The sequence below is a fragment of the Curcuma longa genome, chromosome 5 (genome assembly GCF_044706935.1).
Source record: "Curcuma longa cultivar G26 ecotype Majalengka, Jawa Barat chromosome 5, ITB_CL_G26_1.1, whole genome shotgun sequence".
In the NCBI taxonomy this organism is placed as follows: domain Eukaryota; kingdom Viridiplantae; phylum Streptophyta; class Magnoliopsida; order Zingiberales; family Zingiberaceae; genus Curcuma; species Curcuma longa.
Genome location: NC_133865.1, coordinates 8,709,323 through 8,732,490, shown reverse-complemented (window position 1 = coordinate 8,732,490; position 23,168 = coordinate 8,709,323). Strand labels below are relative to the sequence as shown.

General features: G+C 40.0%; 6 protein-coding genes across 7 annotated transcripts; 4 read left to right on the top strand and 2 right to left on the bottom strand.

Annotated features, from left to right (window-relative positions):
- Positions 1–638: 638 nt before the first annotated feature.
- Positions 639–2,022, bottom strand: LOC141828821 (myb family transcription factor MOF1-like). Its single transcript, XM_074716208.1, has 6 exons — positions 1,881–2,022; positions 1,699–1,775; positions 1,586–1,622; positions 1,406–1,508; positions 1,202–1,313; positions 639–869 (listed from the first exon to the last, which is right to left on the bottom strand). Exons 1-6 carry the CDS (start codon positions 2,020–2,022, stop codon positions 639–641), a joined length of 702 nt encoding a protein of 233 aa, XP_074572309.1.
- Positions 2,023–5,197: 3,175 nt separating this feature from the next.
- LOC141829639 (protein SET DOMAIN GROUP 40) lies at positions 5,198–9,699 on the top strand. Of its 2 annotated transcripts, XM_074717160.1 has the most exons (7): positions 5,198–5,393; positions 5,477–5,627; positions 7,393–7,524; positions 7,622–7,762; positions 7,849–8,070; positions 8,621–8,840; positions 8,943–9,699. In XM_074717160.1, the coding sequence occupies exons 1-7, from the start codon at positions 5,203–5,205 to the stop codon at positions 9,245–9,247; spliced, it is 1,362 nt and encodes a 453-aa protein (XP_074573261.1). In that variant the 5' UTR covers positions 5,198–5,202; the 3' UTR covers positions 9,248–9,699. The 2 variants fall into 2 exon arrangements, with proteins under 2 accessions (XP_074573261.1, XP_074573260.1); XM_074717159.1 differs by having other exon boundaries at positions 8,621–9,699.
- A 1,361-nt stretch (positions 9,700–11,060) lies between these two features.
- On the bottom strand, positions 11,061–11,811 carry LOC141829448 (RING-H2 finger protein ATL80-like). The gene has a single exon (XM_074716916.1). It carries the CDS (start codon positions 11,773–11,775, stop codon positions 11,218–11,220), a length of 558 nt encoding a protein of 185 aa, XP_074573017.1. The 5' UTR covers positions 11,776–11,811; the 3' UTR covers positions 11,061–11,217.
- Positions 11,812–14,259: 2,448 nt separating this feature from the next.
- Positions 14,260–16,616, top strand: LOC141829282 (glyceraldehyde-3-phosphate dehydrogenase B, chloroplastic). The gene is made up of 9 exons (XM_074716720.1): positions 14,260–14,436; positions 14,527–14,644; positions 14,723–14,880; positions 14,962–15,129; positions 15,200–15,360; positions 15,439–15,500; positions 15,596–15,645; positions 15,721–16,127; positions 16,222–16,616. The coding sequence occupies exons 1-9, from the start codon at positions 14,350–14,352 to the stop codon at positions 16,355–16,357; spliced, it is 1,347 nt and encodes a 448-aa protein (XP_074572821.1). The 5' UTR covers positions 14,260–14,349; the 3' UTR covers positions 16,358–16,616.
- A 222-nt stretch (positions 16,617–16,838) lies between these two features.
- Positions 16,839–19,943, top strand: LOC141829815 (putative serine/threonine-protein kinase PBL7). Its single transcript, XM_074717318.1, has 8 exons — positions 16,839–16,947; positions 17,036–17,199; positions 17,289–17,481; positions 17,758–18,149; positions 18,265–18,541; positions 19,242–19,255; positions 19,683–19,772; positions 19,875–19,943. Exons 1-8 carry the CDS (start codon positions 16,839–16,841, stop codon positions 19,941–19,943), a joined length of 1,308 nt encoding a protein of 435 aa, XP_074573419.1.
- Positions 19,827–23,136, top strand: LOC141828967 (putative serine/threonine-protein kinase PIX13). Its single transcript, XM_074716360.1, has 6 exons — positions 19,827–20,021; positions 20,347–20,702; positions 21,200–21,335; positions 21,693–21,835; positions 21,920–22,043; positions 22,470–23,136. The coding sequence occupies exons 1-6, from the start codon at positions 19,955–19,957 to the stop codon at positions 22,820–22,822; spliced, it is 1,179 nt and encodes a 392-aa protein (XP_074572461.1). The 5' UTR covers positions 19,827–19,954; the 3' UTR covers positions 22,823–23,136.
- Positions 23,137–23,168: the final 32 nt, after the last annotated feature.

Sequence of the window (23,168 nt, the reverse complement as noted above, 5' to 3'; positions counted from 1 at the left end):
GACGGCTGAAATCGAGACAGCCGAAATGAAACTTTGGAACGAGACGAGAATGCTTTCGAAGCCCAAGTAAGATCTTGAGCCCATGCTGAACCCAAGGTACAGTCCAAGTTGAAGGCGACAGCTATCTCACTCTTGTGGGATCGTTTCTCTCGTATTCATATTGACTCATCTTGTCAAGATCAGTTTGAATCTTGACCTTTCGCTTAATTCTTAACTTTTATCCTAAAGAGAGTCACGTTATCTATGACACTTGTATTAGACTCCCCTTTTCTTTAATGTGACGTGATATTTTAAATTTGATATCGGCAATGAGTTTCCTCTCCTTGCGTTCTTGGGTTAAAAATGCTTCTTTTGGTTTTCATCATGGTTTGGACGAAAACTCAGGAGCTGCTCCAATTAGATAGATGGTGAGATTGAAGTTAAAGACAATGCATCTTTCATTCATCTCTCGCTATTCCTGCTATGTTTTTTTTTTTTGTTCTTTTGATTAATTTTGAAGATAGCCGGTCTTCCATTCCGAATTCACCCATTAATTAAGTAAATTCGAATCCTACAGCAAAAGCAGCTTCAATTAATCCCTCTAGTGAACTAGTATACATCAATAATTGTCTCACAATGCCACACACAAGAGTCTCTATTTAAGAGCTGCAAATAGACATGGAAAGATCCAGATTGATTCTGTGACCACCAGCTGAGCATCCACTGATCTGCCTACTCGACGAAGAAACTGCCTTCCTTTGAGCAGGAGCCGGCGATAACGATAGCGATAACGAACAGCCATAGGCTTCTTCCTTGTCCAATATCTCATCAATGAAGATTGGGGACTTGTAGCATCCATTTATGTAGCAGTGCCTGGTGTTTAGATTGTTCTGCACTTTTCTCCAAAGTTAAACAAACGATCAGCTTTACTGCTCAAAATGATCTTATAAACACCTTGAATCTCTTGCCACATTTCTTGCACTTTCTTTTTGTGTTTTTAATAAGAAAAACAGATGCTTACAGAATATAATCAGTCAGATGAACTTTCAACAAGGAATCGAACGTAATACATACACTCTTTTAAGTATTTTCTATCAAATATTTGAATGAGCTAGTTCAGTTCAAAGCCAAGCCTGATAATTCAGATACAGTTAAAATAAAAGAATCCAGAAAAAGAAAATTTTAACAAAGATGATTTCAGCTTCAGTTTCTGCACTTTTACCTTACAAAGCATGAATTCCTGCTTCAGTGTTCCTGAAGCATTAATGAGCTTGGCATGGTGATCGTTAAACCCCAAGGGATCAGCTTCTTTCTGCTGCGTTTCCACCCTAATTCTTTTAGCAAATCAAACACATATAAGACAGTGCGTGGCCAGAGCAAATTTGATTAGGTTTAAGTACTGCAGAAACATAACAAACTTAACTACCTTTTCAGAGGCTTAAAGAACTGAGACTGAAACTCTTTGCATGAAGCACCATCAACTTTCTTCTCACTTTCATAGCTCGCAGGGTGCCTTTTCGCTTGCAACTCTAAATTGAAAACAGTGGATAGAAATAATGCAGCAAGAATGTTTGTCGATGAAGAACACACTAATAATTAACCTTACCTTGTCTGCTCATGTCACTCCTTAGGCTTCTATACATCTGAGATGAAAGCGAAAGCCCGGGATGAAAAAGATTGATGATCATATGAATCTTGTTACATAAATTCGTTAGTTACCTGGAGATGGGACTTCACGTGAGATATAGTTAAGCCTCTGACATCCATCAACTGAAGCACAAGCTTAGGAGTGGCCTCTGTGCAAAGAGGAGAGACAAGAAAGAAGAAGAAGAAGGAATGAGAATTGAGGGGAGGAAGAAGAAGTGACATTTGTTTGATGATTGAAATGAATAATGAGAGACGGGAACGATGTGTACTGTCTTGGCCTCCAAGCTTCTGAATGGCGTTGACAAAGAGGTTGTGGAGGTCAGGAGTCCACTTGAGGCGAGGAAGCTTAGATCTCGTGTACTGCCTCACTGCTCCATTCCTCCCACAGTTCCCCATTCTTCCTCCTCGGAATGGCGATCAGTCTTCTTGAGGTGTAACGGGAGTGGCATTTTATAGGCAGAAAATTACATTAAAATAAACTACAAAATCTCTGCAAAACATTTACCTTTGAGGTGCTTACACGTGGTCTGCAAAGTATTAATCATGGATACAAAACACACAAGAGAACATACTTGCATTGCAATGCATTTATATATGAGAAGGAATTAAAGGAGAGGACAAAGTGGTGATGTTCCTCGGCTCCTCCATGGCCACCATGACCTGAGAAGAAATGTTAAACAATCATGATTATTTAGTTGCAGACTTTTTGACCCCTCACACACTAGGGACAAGGAGAGCAGATTTGAGGAGCCAAAAGGCTTGTAGTTCATCGGAAGGAGCAACACAAGAAAACGGTCGTAGAATCTCTGAGTCAGGGGATTTCTTTACCACTCCTGTGCCAAAACTCACTCTTTTATGTTGTGTCAATCTCACTAAAGCTATCTATTCATTTATTATATATTATTATTATTATTCAGGTTTTTATCTTTCAGTGTCCTTTTCTAGAAAAAGGAAATCAGTAGAAATAAACCTCAATCACCGATTCATATGATAGAGTGTTTGTCCCTTAGTTGAAGAAATACAAACCAGAGATAGGAGTTTAAAACCAAAGCAGAACTGCTGGCACATTTATTTACACAGTTTATTGATGAGGTCCCTGCGCAGGGATTTAAGCCTTTCCAAAGTCAATTTTAACAACTTTTTTGCTAATATTGCACTGAAATGAGCTCACAGGAGTAGTCCTGTAGGAGCAATGTTGGTGTTGCAGAAGCAAACAAAGAGGAAAAAGTATTTGCATGCATTGAACTCTTTTGCAGGGTGGGTACTTGAAAGCCTAGTCAGTGGCTGCCAACCTCTGAAAATTCTTCCTGCCTCGTGCAGAGCTGATCTGATCAGACCTAATAAAGGACTTTGAAGACCAAACCAAACCCGATAGACTCGAATTCAAATGCGACTGGTTTAGTCCAGTCGTCCAAACATGCATGGCTGCTAGCTACATTGCTGCCTAATGGAAGTTCAGAAAACAACATAGTAATTGCAGGAAGCTCTCTCTGGATTGCATAGCCTCCAGCTGCTGCTACTCTTTCTTTTCTTAAACAAATACCAATTCTGAATCCAAAACTTGTATGAAACAAAGGAAAGAGTTAGTGATTGGTTGAAGACTAGTCCTTAATATTTCTCCGGAGGTGTTGATAAAGTTGTGGACTTGGGAGTTAAATCCGTGGCAGGGTCTAATTCTTTTTGTCGCCATTGATCTGAAGAGGTGGGTCTGCAGAAAGAATGATGGGAATTGCTGCGGTTGCAGAATTCATGTTGCCAAACTATTAAAAGGAATAATAATTGCACTGCTGCTACTGTTTCTTTTCCATGTAATAGTAGTGAAGTAGTGAAGACAGTGAATCGATTGAGTATTTGCTACTATCTATCACATGAATTAAAAAGAAAAACTTATTTCCTCCATCCCCTTTATGCCACTGAGATCATGAGTGGAAGGGTGTGTGTGAGACAACTGTGAAAGAGACCTGTCTTTAGGAGGAGATAGAAGGGTCTGAAGGCGGTCGGCGAGGGAGGAGGATGACCACATCATAAGGCAGCGCATGAAGGTGATGAACACTTACTTACACTTCCGCCAGGCCACCACCACCACCATCATGCTTCATGCACAGCAGCAAAAGTTTTGCTGAAAGGCTTTTGGATATATGTAGATTGATATACACAAACGCTACATTGGGAATCAATATCAATCAAACACAGTTTTCCTGCTCCACGAGCAAACTGCAATCATGGCTTCTCCTGAGCAGCGTCCCCACTCCACAGATTGTTCTCATTCATGGCTTTTCCCTAGTCCTCTCCCTCTCTCTCTCTCTCTCTCTCTCTCTCTCATGTAAGCGATCTGCAGAGAGTTAGTCAAATCATAATCATGGTGCCTTGGACAAAGTTAGGTTGAGCTTTGATGGACAACTGATGCACTGCTGTGTGCAAAGTTACATCTTCAATGAAAATTTGACTCGGTTATACCGATTTTAGCTGTTAGATAAACATGGATGAAAAATGATCTGCAGTTTTGGAGGAAGGAATCGAGCATGGTGGCCTTAAATGCACTGTCATTGAGAGGTCCCTAGTTTCCTAAAACCTTGTAATTCCACTGCATAAGCAACCAAACAGCAGTAAATGCTCTTCTGACCATCTGATGTACTAGGTCAAGAGAGAGATGGACCACCGAAAGGGCCATGCCCACAAACTATTCATGGATCGCAGAGCATAACGTTGATAGTTCTGACTCTGGTTTGGGCGATGACAGAATGCAGATGAATGGATAATGGATTGGTTACTCGGATTAGGATATGTATGAGCATTGGACAGTTTTCTAAATTTAGGTGTTCTACATGAAATGGATGAACCTAACAACTCTTAACAGTTTTGGTAGATCAAATGAGCTAAACTAGTGTATATAGGAAAGGATAGTTAATGATCTAGGCAAATAAACAAACTAAATGAGATAGATCAAATTCAAACGAGTAAATAGTTCATACCAAATAGTTAGAAGAAATTGAGTGAGCTAGTCGAGTTGGAGAGATAATAAGTTCATATCAAAGAATTTGATGAACTTAAGGGAAGGAGAGCCAAATCAAGTGGTGTGCTTAAAGTACTTACGGTCAGAGCCTAAATCGAGGAATAGTTTAGTAGCCCAATTTGCTCGTTCACAATAGAAACATTAATGTTAATAATAGAGTTTTTAAATTTAAATTAAGGATGCTCAAAATTGAAATTGCAACGTTTAAATCTACACTGAGATTTGAAGAATTTAATACATAGTTTAAGTTATTAATATCTACTACTAATGATATTTAAGATTAGTTTGTACAATGTAATTTTGAAAGTTTCAAAATATTAAATATTTTTCATTTATTGAAATATATATAATGTTTCCAACTTTACTTTCTCTGCATCTTACATTTTTCTCGATTTTAGGCTCTTTTTCTGAGCCAAATAAAAAAAGGAAAAATAAAGGAATGAAAGGATAATTTTTAAAATGTACTAAAGATTTTTTATTTTTTATTTTTTTAAATTATTTTACCTAATTTAGTTGAGCTACGCGTACGAAGGGGGAGGCGGAAGGCCGACTCGAGTCTGAAGATGGCTAAATCCGCCGAACAGGATGGCATCGCCGCCCTCCTCCGGTTGGCGGCGCAGCTGGGCATATCCGACTCGCCGCCCTCTCCATCGCCTACTCTCTCCACTAACTCTGACCATCCTTCTTCTTTTACCTCCTCGTTTCCCTGTTTGGGTCATTCCCTTTTCGTCTTCTACTTCCCCGATGCCGGCGGGTAATTGTTTCGTTCTTTACTTGCTTCTATTTTCTATTGCTCTTGAATTTTCATCGTTCGTAGTTCTTCCTCTTGGTCTGCAGCCGAGGACTGGCCGCTGCTCGAGACCTCAGGAAGGGCGAGCTGATTCTAAGAGTACCAAAGGCTGCTCTTTTTACGACGGATAGCGCGATGGCTGATGCCAAATTGGCATCTTGCCTTGAGAAGCATCGGCATCGCCTCTCCCCCGTTCAGGTCGGCTTGTTTCATTAATTTAGATTTTGTTCCCTTTCATTTCTATGTTCTATTGTTGTTTGCATAAGGATAAGGTGGAATTATTAGACATAAGTATGGAACTGAAGGTGTTCGAATTTAATGGTTGAATAAGTTTAGAGATAGCCCGACTATCAACCAAATCCACTGCAATTTCTTCTCAAGGTTAAATCTTTGTTAGTCATGCTTGACCCAGCTAACTGCATAGACAAACTAATCCTCCTCAACAGGAAATTGGACCTAAAATTTTGCCCCATGCTTGTATTTTGAGACAGCACATATGTAAATGATGCTGGATAAAAGAGAGCAGGGAAAAGAGGAGTAATTTATTTGGTGTTGTTATGGAGTAAACAAGTTGAATGTGGAAAACTATCTGAATCCATGATAATTAAACCTCCTTGCATGTTATGGTTATGTAGGATATCTGACAATTTTATGGACACTGAATTGGTATATTTTTGCAAAAGCACTCTGGCATTGTATATAACTGAAATATACTGGTCACAAATTAGACGTGTGAACTTTTGAAGTATTCATCCTCTCGGGTATAAAACATTGTTTTATGAAATGTGAAGGCGAATAGAATAAGTCTGATGGTTGAGATCTTTTGTAAAGAAGGCAAAATGTAACTCAGTTTCTGAAATCTTTTCAAGGATACAGATTAATCATGTGTGTATGAGAGGCACACATGCTAGCAATAACAAATTGGGTCACTAGTTTTGCATGTGAGAGTTGTGGACTATGGATTGTCCAGGACCTCCAGAAATTCCCAAATTCATAAGTGCAGACCTTTTGTGTCTTATTTATAAGTTCTCTTGGTTATATAATAGCAATATAGCTTTTCTTTTTCTTTTTCTTTTTTTTTGTGTATGTGTGTTTGGGGGTAGATTATTGGAGAGTTGATTTTGGGCATACCCTGAGAAAATAAAAGGATTATACTAATTAGCACTATAGAGTTTGATGAAACAACCAAAAAATAGCCAATCATATTGGTCATCAGGATAATGGCTCATGCAAGAGAATTTTATTGGTTGTTATATTGTTTTGAAGTATATAAAAATAAAATAAATCCCTGCTTGTTAGCTTCTGCTTCTATTGGTCTGAGTACATCTGACTGGCCAAGTAATTTTAAATCTCATCTAAGACCTTCTAAATGCCATCAGTTAAAACTGTCTGGTTATTGTGTTTACCTAAATGTGCAAATGGAAATGCCATCTAAACTTAAACTTATGTATCTTATGTGGGTTTGCCCTTTATATTGGCAATACGTTGGATAACAAAGAAAAATTATACAACTGAAATCATTTTGTCATCAAACTAAACTATTCTTTGTCCCATTAAATCTAACTGCATCAGAAAATCCCTGAGAGCAGGTTTAGTTAGTGTTATACTTTCTTATATTTTCCTTGGGTTCATAGTTAATCAACTATGCCTATCCTTTTACAATACAGTTTATTTAGCATTTCAACTAGACAAGTTTACTAAATAGCAAGTTCTATAATATAAAGTAAATTGTGATTTCATCATTCGTGGTGTTGAATCAGAAATCTCAAATACATACTTTTGTGGATTTATGCTGTAAATTTTTTAGTTATATGTACAAGATTTTTCATAACATATCTTGTAAACTAGCCACGTTGTCTTTCTATATAATTGTATCTTATGAGAAGTTAGACCATTTCATAACTTGTTACTCTCCTTCCGAAATTCCTCTTATTTTTATGACCAACTAATGGTTCATTTTCAGATGCTAGCAGTATCCCTGTTGGCTGAAGTGGCAAAAGGGAGAAGTTCTCAGTGGTACCCTTACTTGGCGAATTTACCTCGTAGTTATGACACATTAGCTAACTTCACCAATTTTGAAGTTAAAGCATTTCAAGTAATGTTTGGTATAGTCGTTTCCCTTGTTTTCTTGTAGTTTATGATTGTCTAGCTTACTTATGTGCCACCTAAAAGACTATTCTTATGATTGTCAGGTTGAAGATGCTATTGGAGCTTCTGAGAAAGCCATTGCTCTGGCAAAGTCAGACTGGAAAGAGGCTGTTAGCGCCTTGAAGGAATTGGACCTTAAGCCTCAATTTTTAACTTTTAGTTCCTGGCGTTGGGCTTCAGCAACTGTAGGTCATGGATCCTAAACCATTCTTGCTTGTTGTTTCTTCTGATCACTTATTTATTAGTAATTTTATCTGTTTTCTGCTTGAAGATATCCTCTCGGACATTGCATATACCCTGGGACAGTGCTGGTTGCATATGCCCCATTGGTGACTTGTTTAATTATGCTGCACCTGATGAAGAACATTCTCCAGAAAACTCAGAAGATACACATCCTGATGTCTCAGTACAAAGGTTAACTGATGGTGGATATGAGGAAAGTAAAAGTTCATACTGCTTTTATGCAAGAAAAAATTACAAGCAAGGAGAGCAGGTACTTTGTTAACATGCTTGAATCATGCACTCCTTCTATAGCCACCATAGTGTAATGGTTTCTAAGTTTCTGGTTTTCTCCATAGATATTTTATTTTCCTTCATAGTATACCTTTTTTTGACTTTTTTGTTTGGTTGGTAAAATGAGAGAAAATAGGTTGAGATACTATGCACATGTTCAAAGCCAGAGATGATAATAAATTCCTTGATTAGAAGGGTTGAATTGATTATATTTGAAGGTGCAAGGGATAGAGAGATCAAAAAGAGTTTGTGTAATAAAAATAATTTAATTAATTGAATATTGTTAGTAAACATAGGCTTTTGTTGAGTTCAATGGATGGATAAGAAATTAAGAACAATGTTGCTGACCGCAAATAGTTGAACAAAAACAACTTACAATGTTGTCAGCTTGTTTTACACCTCTATTACCACGCTGCACTTAGGTTGAAGCTGGAGATGTTGTAATTTAAACTATTATGCCATTAGAAGCTTTGGATCATAAATGACTGATGTGATTAACTTGGCTGTTGCACCTGAAATTTTCTTTTCAGGTACTTCTTGGGTATGGAACCTATACTAACTTAGAGCTTCTAGAACATTATGGTTTTCTATTGAAAGAAAATCCAAATGACAAGGTGTTCATCGACTTAAATGGAGGAATGTGCACATCAACTACTTGGCCTAAAGATTCTCTTTACATCCAACCGGATGGAGCTCCTTCCTTTGCCTTGTTATGTGCTTTACGCTTGTGGGCTACTCCGGCAAACCTACGTAAGACAATTGGGAGTCGAATTTATAGTGGATCTTTAGTGTCAGTGGAAAATGAGGTTTTGATCATGAAATGGTTAGCTAAACACTGCACATGTATATTAGGAAGGTTGAACACTACGGTTGGTGAAGATAACAGGCTACTTAGCAAGATTGACAGAATGATAGACCAGTATTCTTGTCTACGATCAGCGGAGACTCTTTATCAGGACAATGAAATTAGGGACTTTTTTCAAGCTCATGGCATCAAAGAGGAAGGGTATGATTATATTCAACTGCTAAAAGCTAGGAGGTATCTGGAGAGATGGAAATTGGCCATTGAATGGAGGGTGACCTATAAGAAGACTCTTCAAAGCTGTGTTTTTTACTGTGAAAGCATCGTTTGCTGCCTACCCATCGAGCATGCTTAACAGACAGATCAGCATTTTATGGATTTCATCAGAGAAATGATCTTAAAGATGCAAGTTTTTTAAATTGGCCGTACTGTATTTGTGCAGCAATTACCCTATTGCACTTATGAGGAGAAGTTGTTATTGATTATGCTCTTGTGAGAAATTGTTAAATAGGTATTTCAGTATGCAATTGGACTGTAGACTACTGAAGAATGAAGAACAGAACCTCGTCAATTTCAGTAAGTGGCACTGGAACATCAACATCTATCTTGAGGATTTAATGAAGAAGATTAAGACGCAAAACTTTGACTATCAACAGATAATGAAGTTTTATTTTCTGTTGAGGTATTTTTACTGTAATTTCAGAAAAGCAGAATCTTCTAATGCTTTATGATGGCCATCAACAGATAATTAATTTTTATTTTTTATTTGAACTAAGGCATTCCAAATGAAGGTTTTTTTTTTCTTTCTGTTGATTATGTATGAAAGTTCACCTTGAAAGAGATTGATATCAATGATATGCGTCATAAATCAAAGTTAAACTTTGATCGACATTCTGGAACCAATTTCAGTGTGTTATTTCAATTACAGTGCCATAAAGCTAAAAGCAACTTAACTTTACAAAGGAATGCCATGCTTGAGCTAGTTCATCTCCTTCAAAATGCTCTCACTTTACAATGTTTTTTCAGCATTCTAAATAAATGGAAATACAAGAACTTGTTTCATGGATTGGGATGTCATGTGAGTTGGTTTACACACTTAGCCAATAACAATGCATCATCTAAAAGTTTCTTATATCTAACAGTTTATCGCCGCCACTTTGGAATTCTTAAACTACAAGCAACTTTACAGCATAGTTTCTAGCTTGAAGGCAGACATGTAGGCCCCAAACTCACCAAAGTACAGATGGATGATTCTTCCCCTTTATTTTCCTGTTCCCACCTCTCATTTTGATCCTTCCAAGTATACATTCTTCAGTGGGACAAGAAGAATTTAAAGTCAAATAATCATACTTCCTTTTGTTTAGCTTCTTGGAGAAAATTCCAGTTTCTTTTTCAGTGCATTCTGTTCTTTAAACATCCACCAGCCAAGAACCTTGGTGGAGTAAAATATAGTCCAATGGTGGAGGAAGTGTTGCCTTTCTCATTCAAACTTAAAAGATGTCAATAAAGGACTAGAAAGTGCTGGCTTTTCCACAAGCCCTTTATTTGATTTCAACATTATTATACAATCCGAAGACACCAATCTACAAATAAATGGCTTTGTAATCCATCACCAGAACAAACACTTCCATCTGTTTAGCTTCTTGAGGGAAATTCCAATTTCTTTTTTGTCGCATTCGATCTCACTTCTTTAAAAATCCACCATCCAAGACCCTTGGTGGAGTAAATTAGTCCAGAGGTGGAGGAAGAGTAGCCTTTCTCAATCAAACTTAAAGATGGCAATAAAGGACTAGAAATGGCCAACTTCAGTTCATATTCAGATGCTTCAGCTTAGGTTGTTTTCCACAAGCTTTTTGTTTGACTTCTATGGTATTTTACAATCCTAAGACACCAAATTACCAATGAATGGCCTTGTTTCCCAAGGCGACATTAGTTAGTGGGAGGAGAAACTTTTGAGGAAAAGTAATCAATCACACACTCCCATACAGTCCAATGGTGGAAATACCAATTGTTTCCAGTGCCTTCTTTTCAAACTTAAAGATGTCAACAAAGGACTTGGTGGAGTAAAATAATGGCTGGTGGAGGTTTGCCTTTCTGATGAAAAAGTTCAACAAAGGACTAGAAAATAATGGCTTTATTTCTTGGTGATGAAAAAGTTCTTTCAGAGGTTTCAAGTTGAAGTTTTGCTAGATTTCTGCGGTATTGAACAATACAAAGGCACCAATTTACAAAACAAATAGCCTTGTAATCTATTACAAGAACAAACCCTAACCAGAGAGATGAAATTTACAAGTATTTTTAATGAAAAGGTTAAAGAAAAATAGTTTAGGGGAGGAACGTACCGGCGGCGCCGTCCTCTCTGGCCTTCGCCGCTTCCTCCGTCGCAGAGGCGGCAGAGGTGGTAGCGCATGAATCCTCGGAGCTCGCTCCGTGCCGCGGCGACGGCCGGGCAGCGGGGGCCGCGACGACGAGGGCCCGGCGGCAGAAGGGGCAGCTGGAACGGGACATGAGCCAGGTGTCGACGCACCCGACGTGGAATCCGTGTCCGCACTGCGGCAAGATGCGGATCTCGTCGCCGCCCACGAACTCCGCGAGGCAAATCGGGCACTCGGCGAGCTTCGCGTCCGCCGAGGCGGCGTAAGCGACCTTGGGAAGATCCCATAGCTGCTTCTTCTTGAGCCCCTTGCACGGCGGCGCCGCGGAAGCCCCCCGGCGGCGCCAGGAGCAGCGGGCCACGAGCGCGAGCCCGACGACGCAGATCAACGCGCAGAGCAGCGCCGCGAGGATCACCACGACGTCGGAGTCTACCGCGGGCGGATCCGATGGCTGGGTCGCCGGTAGCACATCGGAGTTCGCCTGCAGGATTCTCGCCGCCCGGGGCATTGGCGTATCGAAGAGAAGCGTGTGCGACTGCGGAGTGAGTTCACAGCTGTTGGGATTCGATAACAATTAATTAGCTGAAATAAATAAATAAAAAAGGAAAATTTTCATTTTTGCCCTCTAAAATTTATATCATCTTTCTAAAAAGATCTCTCCAAACTTTACAGAATACCTCTAAAATTTTCAGGATCGCTATTTCAACTGTAACCATTAAATCAGCTAACTTTATTTTATATTAAAAAAAGTAAAATAAAATAGTCAACATATGAGGTCTTATCACATCAGTATCAGTGAAGGAATAAGAGTTTGATCTTCTTGGTGCTTTAAATTACTATATATATTTCAAAACAAGATAAACTTTAAGAAAAAGGAGCACAAGACAAAGGACTTCAATCGTGTGCCTGCCTTTTTAAGAGAGATCTCTTTGAGGTCTTGGTAGAACTTGCGCGAGCACCACCAAAATCTGCAGCCACTATGTCGAATGACATGCCTCACTTGCACGAAAGAGGTTGAGTATCTCTCACTGCACCTTCTACGTCGCTTTACAATCCCTGACAAGGGATAGTGGAGCTCAATGGGACACGTCCATGGCATGGCATTGATTGAAGGAATCCACAATTGCAGATTCTGCACCTGTCAAAAATAAAGCACCACATTATATGGTGTTGATTGAATCTATCAGAAAGAGATTTGACAAAATGGCAGGGATCACCTTGTTGAATGATACTCCACTTCCAGTGTTTTGTCCAACTTGTTCATCAGTATTCTTTACATAGAATCCCAAGTCAGAACTGCCCGACTACATGAATGAGCATCCTTCTGAGGCAGTCTGACTCGAGAACTTACAGAAACTGTTAGCTGTGAGTTCATCTTTTGTGTTTCTGTTCTGTTGTGCTTAAGTCATGTTCAGTTATTATAGGCTCTTGGTTATTGGCTTTTGATGTGATTTGCATCTCAACTTGAGTAGAAGGGTTGGCTGTTTGTTTCTGTACAATTTTGTGTCTGATGTCATAGATGACGTGGCTCCTTGTAAGATAAAGTTTAACAGTCAAGCGAAAGTCAGAGTTTAAGCTGACCTCACAAGACAAATCAATATGAGCTCAGGAGAAACAATCCCACCAGGATGAGATAATTGTTGCCTCTGGCTCAAGTTGTACTTCGGACTCAGCATGGACACAATTCTGGATCTCCCTTGGGCTTCCAAAGCAATCTCGTCCGACCCCAAAGCTTCATCTCGGTCATCTCAGTCCTGAATCTTATCTCGGTCAACGTCGTCTCGGCCATCTCGGTTCCGAATCTTGTCTCGGACATCTCGGTCCCGAGTCTCGTCTCAGTCAATCTTGTCTTAGCCCTCTCGGTCCCGAGGCTCATCTTGACCGTTCCGATCTCAATCATCTCGATTTTGGCCATCTTGATCTCGACCGTCTTGGTCTCAGCTATGTTGTCTCGATCATCACATCTCGGCAGCCACCCTTCGCTTTACGCAGAAGCTATTAAAATTTTTCAAGTGTGTGGTATCTACAAAGGGGTCAAAGCGCTTACGAGATTGTCAGATATGGTCCCCTGATGCCCTCGTACCTGTGCATAAAGCCACAAGGCAAAAATAATCAGTGACTGCCTCGCCTCAAGACGGTTACGAGGCTAGTAAACTTGGTACCAGATGTCTCATATTGGGACCTTGCAATCATCAGAGTTGGTTTCTTCGAGTCCCGACTAGTGATCTCTTTTAGATCGACAGGAAGAGACATTTTCCGTGAATATATAAACCCTTCGTAAGGTCTGAACAGGGCTTGGGCTCTCTCTCTCTCTCTCTCTTTCGTTCTTTGGCTCTCTCTCTCGACACTTTGAACAATTATATATACTCGTCTTCTTCTTTTCTGCACTTTTATTTTTCTTCCATGGATACTAACTTAAATGTTGAAGTGGTCTGCTGAGACTCCCCGGCATCCTTCTAACTTCATGTTGAAGTGCATTTTAGACCCTGATCATTTTCTTCTTCGATCTCCGCCAAGAAGACACACACATCGGATTCTATGGTTAATTGATTGTTTGATCATCCATGGTATCTAATCGGAAAGTGCCATTTCTTGAGAGCCTTTTGAGGTCTGCTCATGGAAGATTAACTTCTTTACGTGGGTATCCATCTAGGGACATTTTGAAACAACCATATGGATCGTTTCAATTATCATTTTCCTCCTAGCAAATATAACCTCAGTTTGAAGCTTGTTATACTCACTTTACTAATTAAATATATTAATCAAGATAAAATATTGGGAAATTATCTCTCTATATAATCCTGAATTAAATTTGTGGTGGTTGGGAAATAAAACGTGTGGCTGCCTTTGAAGATTGATATCAGACACAGCCACCTTATCTAAACAAGATTGTTTCTTCGACATTGAGAAAGCTGAGGCCTTCCTCATGCCCTTCATTCCATCACCATACAAAAAATGAGTGATGATGCCATTTCCAATGGTTCATCATAAGTTTTCTCTTTGTTTTTTTCTTTGTTTTTGGAGTGCCTCACTTGGCATATAAATCTCTTATCAACAACCCTTGTGCTCTTCAGTTGCAGCCATGGCTAGCCATGCAACTCTCGCCTCCTCCAGAATCCCTTGCAGCATGAGGTTCCACTCCAAGACCAACTCACCCTGCTTCACCAAGGTATATCTCATTCTGCATGTGGTTATAACAGTAATTTGCAGGTGTATGAGTGCCATGTCGAATGATCTGAATCCAATTTCATGATTGCAGAGGCTAGAGTTTGCTGAATTCTCCGGACTGAAATCATGCACGAGCATCACTTTTGCAGGGCACAGCAGAGAAGCATCCTTCTCGGATGTGTTGGCTTACCAGTTATCTACCAAGGCAAGTTCTTCCACAACCTCTTCGCAGCCAGATTAGATGTTTCTGAAGTAGTTTTGTGTATTTGCTGCTGCCTTCCAGGCAGCTAGAGCTGTTCCTACAAAAGGGGTGACTGTTGCAAAGCTGAAGGTTGCAATCAATGGTTTCGGGAGAATAGGTCGAAACTTCCTCCGCTGTTGGCACGGCCGGAAGGACTCACCGCTGGAGGTCGTCGTCGTCAACGACAGTGGCGGCGTCAAGAATGTATGGCACATCTGATGTTTAAGCCTTTCCAATTCTTCCAAGGAAACAAAACAAAGTTAGAACATTGTTATTCTGTAACAGGCATCTCACCTTCTCAAATATGACTCCATGCTCGGGACCTTCAAAGCTGATGTGAAGATCGTTGACAATGAGACTATCAGTGTCGACGGCAAGCCCATCAAGGTCGTAGCCAATCGCGATCCTCTCAAGTTACCTTGGGCCGAGCTAGGAATCGATATCGTCATTGAGGTACATGATTCCTATTCAAATTGTGAACTTGCTACTACAATACAAACTTGCTAATCCCTTGTAAGAACAGGGGACGGGAGTCTTTGTCGATGGTCCAGGAGCTGGGAAACACATACAAGCCGGTGCAAAGAAGGTGATCATCACAGCACCAGCAAAAGGAGCAGACATCCCGACGTACGTTGTGGGGGTGAATGAGGGAGATTACAGTCACGAGGTGTCGAATATAGTTAGGTATGCAAGCTTTCTTTGCTCCTGACACACAATACTTCTCCCTCTTGATGTCTGTCATTTGATTTTATCTTCACACAGCAATGCATCTTGCACGACCAATTGCCTCGCTCCTTTCGTCAAGATCTTGGACGAAGAATTCGGTAATATAATATATCCATTGCTTGTGCTTCTTCAACTTTGAGCTAAATGAAAGCTAGTCTTGTAATTCTTGCTTGTGTTCTTGTTGCTTTTGTAGGCATTGTGCAGGGAACCATGACGACTACTCACTCTTACACAGGAGATCAGGTCTGATGTCTTCTTTGACGCACGATTTGATTGACTGATATCTATCTGAGTGGTTAGCTCTGATCGACTTCGCAGAGGTTGCTAGATGCGTCGCACAGGGACTTGAGGCGCGCGCGAGCGGCGGCGCTGAACATTGTGCCGACGAGCACCGGCGCAGCGAAAGCAGTGTCGCTGGTGCTGCCGCAGCTCAAGGGAAAGCTCAACGGGATCGCGCTTCGCGTGCCGACGCCCAACGTGTCGGTCGTCGACCTGGTCATCAACGTCGAGAAGAAGGGAATTTCAGCAGAAGACGTCAACGCTGCGTTCCGAAAGGCGGCCGACGGGCCGCTGAAGGGCGTCCTGGCCGTGTGCGACGTTCCCCTGGTTTCCGTTGACTTCCGTTGCACCGACGTCTCCTCCACGATAGATTCCTCGTTGACAATGGTGATGGGAGAGGACATGGTCAAGGTGGTGGCTTGGTACGACAACGAATGGGGATACAGGTATATATATCGCATTGCTTTCCCATGATCGGTTGTAGACGATGAATCAGAATAGAATTGTTCGACATGAACTCATGATTCTTTGATGCTGCAGCCAAAGAGTTGTCGATTTGGCTCATCTGGTGGCGAGCAAGTGGCCTGGAGCGCCTACACAGGGGAGTGGAGATCCTCTCGAAGACTTCTGTGAGACCAATCCGTCGACTGACGAATGCAAAGTCTTTGAAAGTTAAAACAAAAACAGCAAGATACAACACAATCTCTTTCTTTGGAGGATGGTCACAATATTTCATTCTGTCGATCAATGAGGATGTTTCAATCTTGTGCTGAATTTGTACTGGTTTTCTTCTTAACTATCAATACTGGATGTCATTTCGATCCAAGCAATAAGATGTTTTTCTTACTAAAATGAAAGAAAGTAAGGTAATGAAAGCTGCCTTCCTTGTTGATCTCGATGTCATTTAAGGAAACTTTTAATCCAAAATTACTCCATTCTCGTCTCGATTTCCAACTGAAATTATGGATCAGAGCTTTCCAGTTTGAAATGCCAGGTCGGGCGGCCTAATCCGAATCTCCTTAAGTAAATGCGTTGCTTGGTTGCGTTACCTTCGTCATTGCATCGCCGAGAAGCGAAATGAGGGAGATGGCGACGGGGCGATGAACTAGCGTGTTCGATAGGTTTTGGCGAAGAGCAGATTTCGGTTGCTGTTATAAATGAACTGTTTTCCCTGTTTCAGCCCTCGCCGGAGGGGAATCGACGGTAGGATTGAAGACGCCCCTCGCTCCGATTCTACTTCGAGAGTAGCGGTCGATGCTTCTTCAGGTGGGTGGCTCAAACCCTAAACTGCCTCAAAACTTGATTTATCCTCATTCTTGGTTCCAAACTTAGCCCTTTTTTCGATGCGCGATAGGAAAGGAGAAGAATGCATCGTATCAAGAGAGCTGGAGGAGCGAATCCGCGAAAAAGTTCGCCTTTAAGGATCTCGCAACGGCCTGTCGGAACTTTCAAAAGGACAATGTAATCGGTGAAGGGGGTTTCGGTAGGGTTTACAAAGGGCGACTTGATACAGGCCAGGCAAGTGATTTCCCTCCCCCTTCTTCTTCCTCCTTCGCTTCCTACTGAACAAAACTCAACCTTTTGATGTTTTGATGCTGGTGGTGCAGACGGTGGCCATCAAGCAGCTTAACCATGACGGCGCGCAGGGAAGCAAAGAATTCCTGGTGGAGGTTCTGATGCTGGTGGTGCTGCAGCATCCGAACCTTGTGAGCTTGGTAGGGTATATTTGTGCTGAGGGAGGTGAGAGACTGTTAGTCTACGAGTACATGCCCAAAGGAAGCTTGGAGGATCACTTATTCAGTAAGCTTTGTTGTTTCCCTTGTCACATTGTTCATCCAAACTTATGATCTTTGTTTTCCTGCTAGCATTGATAAAAATTTTAGATATCTGCACCTGAAATATCAAGTTTAGGTGATCAACTATCTGCATAAATCTCATTCTCCAACATTAGGAGAATCATTATAGTTTCTGGTTATTGACAGATGTTTGTGATACATTAAGAATTGCATGAATGGTTGTCTTTCTTTTAGCTTTGGCAATCAAAAGTATATATTATTGTGTGGTTTTGGATGGCAGATATATCTCCTAAGAGACCACCTCTCGACTGGAATGCACGAATAAAGATTGCTCTTGGAGTTGCAAAAGGGCTCACATACTTGCATAATGTTGCAAACCCACCTGTTATTTACAGAGACATGAAGGCTGCAAACATATTGTTGGATAACGACTTCAACCCCAAGCTCTCTGATTTTGGGCTTGCAAAACTAGGACCCGTCGGTGACAAGACACACGTTTCGACGAGAGTAATGGGAACATATGGCTACTGTGCCCCTGACTACGCCATGAGTGGTAAGCTCACCCTGAAATCTGATGTTTACAGTTTCGGCGTGCTGCTTCTGGAGCTGATCACAGGACGACGAGCTTTTGACCCTCTGAGGGCTCATGCACAGCGGAACTTGACGCTTTGGGTGAGTCAGTTAAGCTTTTAGCGTTCGATAGAAGTTTCAGATGTCTCGCTTTTGCTTTCCTTTGTCCCTTTTCGAGCTTTGCTGATGCTTTAGCTGTCTATGGTCTTTCTGCAAGGTGCGTCCCTTTCTCAACGACCGGAGGAAATCTTTGCGACTGGCTGATCCATATCTCCAACGCTGCTTTCCTCCGCAGGCATTCCAACAGTTGGTTGCCATAAGCTCGATGTGTCTGAAGGATCAGGCTCATGTTCGGCCGACCATGACCGATGTTGTGGCCACCCTCGACGTCGTAGCATCCCAGCCTTATGCTCCTGAAGCTGCTGACTTCATGTCCACAGGCAGAGCTCCATCTTTGAATCTGAGACAAAGGGCTAACAAAGATCAATCACAAGGTAAAAAAGGATGATCCAGATAGAAGAATTAATGTTTATAGATTGGAAAATGAAGTAAAACAAATATTTACCATTCAATTATTGGCACTATTTAATTCACCTATGTTAAAATGTTAATAGTAAATATTTATTTTATTTTATTTTTGGAAAACCAAATTTTAAAATGGGAATTTTCAATATATTTAAATGCCTCTCAACATCTTTAAAGAAGAAGCTTAAACAAATAAATTGAAAAGATTTAGAAAGTTAGATAGAAAGAAACTTGATTTTTGACCAAGAAAATAAAATGGAGAAATAACTTTTCAATATTATTTCGTGGTTAATTAGTCAAGATAATTAGTGGTCTTCATCCTATTTTTTTCCACTTGAAAACTATGTTTTGATTTATATTTTTGTTATAAAGTTTAATTTGTCTAACTTCTATCAAACATTAGAACTTTTTTTAGAAAATACATCTTATTAATATTGAAAAGTGTCTTCATATAATTATCTTGTAGTTTAGTTTAGCCTAATCTAAGATAATTCTTTAAAAGTTCTCAACATAATAAAATATTTTAAGGTTACTAATTTCGAGATAGAAATTTTATCAATGTTTTTAGAAAAAAAAAGTTTCTGAAATACTTCTTTTTTAAAAAAAATCAATTTTGTCAATTGGGAAAAAAAGCTCTTAAGATTTTTGCCTAATTGCAACTTGTTGCAGGCAGCGTTGAATTAGTATGTTCAAAAATCCCACGATACTGCAAATTCAAGTTGACTTGGACTTCTTCCCGACAAAATCCAAGCCACGCGTTGCATGTCGAATCCTTCAATGCATGACTCGTTTGACTTTGAATTAGTATCCCACGCCACGCAGACTACGTCCTTATTAGGCCCACGGACTAGACTAATTCAACCATTAATCTTGAGTTTCTTTTTTCTGAAAGTTTCCCCCAGTTAAACAAATTGAAGCATTTTTTTATTACTCACACAGACATATTAAGTTTATCAAATTTGTAGAGAAAAAGAAGACATCATCTCGCCTCTTACTCATCCAATAATTTCATCTCATCATTCATTGAAAGATTATTCTTTTGTAGAAAAATATTGTAAAAACAATTGTCGAATACAAAATTGATAAACTATGAACTTCGAAATTCTTGAGGTGCTCAAGTATTTGCTTTGCGACAGCGAGCTGAGTCTCACCTGTATGGCACAGTCATTGAATGATGTGAAAGTGAAAGCTAAAAACAAGGTAATCAAAGAACATCTCTAGTCGTTGTCAGTGTTAAACAAGCACTTGCCCGGTTCCTTCCTCTCCTTTTTCTCACCTTGTTGCTTCCTTTGTTCTCTCCAGGGTGATGTCCATTTGCAGAAAGGAAAGCCAGTGGAGAGACAAATTCAGGCAGTAGATCAGCAAATATAGACACAAAGGTGATGGGCGGCTGTTTTGGTTCTCCTGTCAAGCATTTGAGCCCTCATGATTCCAGACCCTCCGGTGCAGGTAATCTATGTCCACCTCTTGAAGCTTGCATCTCTGGAACCCTAATTTGTTTAAAGGGGTTCTCTATTTCTTGGAAAGGTGAAAACTTTCCTTGATCCCCAATAGCTGCTTTATACCTTTATGTTGGTTTGTTTTTCCTTGTTCTGTTACAGTATGATTTATCAGCGAGAAATTATAAAATCTACATGGAAAGTTATCTTTTGTGAAAATAATCTTACAGAAGTTGTGTGATTTTCTTCATCTATTCTTGCTCATAGTATTGAATGCCCTTTTGCTAATTGATGATCATGGCTTCATCATAGTGTCTTGTTTCCTTGGAATACAGGTCGATCTGCAGAGAAGGCCGGCAGCCGGAACATTCCTGTATCCGATAGATTGTCTAGCATAAGTAGCACTACTTTGGGGCAGTCCGTAGGCAGCAGCATTGGGAATTTTGAAGATGCATGCTTGCAAGGCCAGATCCTGGAGGTTCCGAATCTCCGGATATTTACCTTTGCTGAATTGAAGAGTGCCACTCGGAATTTCAAACCTGAAACAGTTCTCGGGGAAGGAGGATTCGGCCGGGTCTACAAGGGATGGGTTGATAAGAAAACACTGAATCCAACAAAGAGTGGGGTTGGGATCATTGTAGCTGTGAAGAAACTGAATCCTGAGAGTGTACAAGGGTTGGAGGAATGGCAGGTCACTTGCTTTACCCATTTTGTAGTTATACTTAACTAAAATCTTCTGTCTCTTTTTGAGGATTTAGAACTAGAAACTAAAAGAAATGATAGACTTCCTTCTCTTATAAGTTTTCTTTCATCAAAATAAACACTAACCGAAACTGAAATTACCTTTGTTAGCTGTGTGATCCTTTTTGCTTCCTAAAATAAGTGAACTAGAAGCCACGACTAAGATATTCTACCGTTTATTTTCTAAATTTCTTCATTCCTTTGAACATTAAGCTAATTTGTGAAATTTTACTGTAGATTCTTCTCTACTTTCCCTATGTGAAAGTACTTCAATATAAAACTCTTCATCGCTGAAAACTAAGTATACTTTCAATTGTTCATTGCTAAAATGAACAATCTGAAGTAGTCAATTGATATCACTTCTTTTGGTTGCTGCTCACTTTGCTAAGTTTCTTGTTCATCTGATAAACTTAGTTTGGTTTCTCAGTCATGCTTCTTAAATTGCAGTCTGAAGTGAACTTTCTTGGGAGGTTGTCACATCCCAACCTTGTCAAACTCTTAGGCTATTGTTGGGAGGACACGGAACTTCTACTTGTTTACGAGTACATGGCCAGAGGGAGCTTGGAGAATCACCTTTTCCGAAGTTTGTATTGTCGCTCGCTCCAATTTAAATTGTTTATGCCTACTTGATGCCACTAAATTATGATAATATGAGTAAGCTTATAAATCTGTTAGCACTAAGTTTAGCAATGATTGGAAACTCATCTACTGTTTTGCATCTTCTCTTTGAGAAGCCTTATGATATAATCAAAAATCATCTTTAATTTAGACACAAAAGTGATACTTAGAATGTATAATTTGTTTGTCAATCTGTACCAATTGAAAAATATTATCATTCGAAATATTGCAGTTGACAGTTATTTGTTTTCTGAAATTGTCTAAAGTTTAATCTTGTTATCGACTCAAGTGTAAAAGAATCGAATACTTTGATAATTGGCAGAAGGAACAGCTTCTGGGCCACTTCCATGGGAGCGCAGGCTGAAGATAGCAATTGGTGCTGCTCGAGGTCTTGCATTTTTACATGCCTCTGAGAGAAAAGTTATATATAGAGACTTCAAGGCCTCAAATATCCTCCTTGACTTGGTATACCGGCTGCCTGTTTGATCATCCAGACTTGCATTCTCTTCAATAGAGATGCCAATGGCCGATGTTTTGTTACTTGTGCAGGACTTCAATGCGAAGCTTTCTGACTTTGGTTTGGCAAAGAATGGGCCAATTGGAGGGCAATCACATGTTACCACGCGAGTTATGGGCACTGAGGGATATGCAGCTCCAGAGTATATTGCGACAGGTATCCGACATTTTGTTTTCTTGCCATGTCAATTAAACTACTTTCAAGTAGGTTATTACACTTAAATGAGATAATTTCACTATTTTGACATCAATGAATGTGGTTCTATACAAATCATGCCAACCATCATTCACATTGTTCATGTTGTCATTCACATTTCTTAAAAATGTGTGTGTGACCTTGCTAATGCATTCATATGACTGTCGATTATTAGGGACATTCCGTCACTGTTACAGGTTCTTCGCAGTTCGTTACATTAGTATGGATTATTTTGAGAAATAGTAATAGAGCTTTTCTAAGAATTTTTATATGATAGAATTTGTATTGTAGTTCCAAAACTCATGATGAGTTAGATGCTGATAGATTTTTTTACCCCAAATCTCTTTGTCATATTAATTTGTATATGAGACAAGTCTGATTGTTCAGGACATCTATATGTTAAAAGTGATGTCTATGGATTTGGAGTCCTGTTGCTAGAATTGCTCTCCGGTTTGCGGGCACTTGATGATAGTCGCCCGAGTGCTCAATACGTCTTGGTAGATTTTGCTAGGCCATTCCTTGCGGACTGCCACAAGTTGATTGATCTGATGGATCCTAGGTTGGGGCGGAAGTATCCGTTAAAAGCTGCTCAGCAGGCAGCACAACTTATCTTAAGTTGCATTTCTGTTGATCCAAAAGGCCGGCCATCCATGAAGGAAGTGGTTGAGATTCTTGAGCAAATTGCAGAGATAAAGAGAAGACCAAAGGAGTCTAAGCCAAGGTCACTGAGCCAGGATTGAAACCAAGGACACTGTGAACTCCAAGTCATACACCTCCAAATGGTGCTCGAGGTAGCTACAATTCTCCAAGAACAAGGTGACCGAAAAGATTTTGCTCTAGTCAATGCAGCTTGGAATCAAGCTTCAATTTCTATCCATGTTGACCTTGATATTTGCAAAGTAAAGGTTATCAATGGATTTTATTGCTATACAATTGTTTATAAGAATTTGTAGGATTAAGTATGAACCTAGCTCTCAACATGATTCCAATGTATTTTCTTCATGTATTTGGAATTGTACCTTGTGTGAGTTACATCACCTGCTTATCTTCTTTCTTATTACATATTAAAATAGTGTTATACAAGAG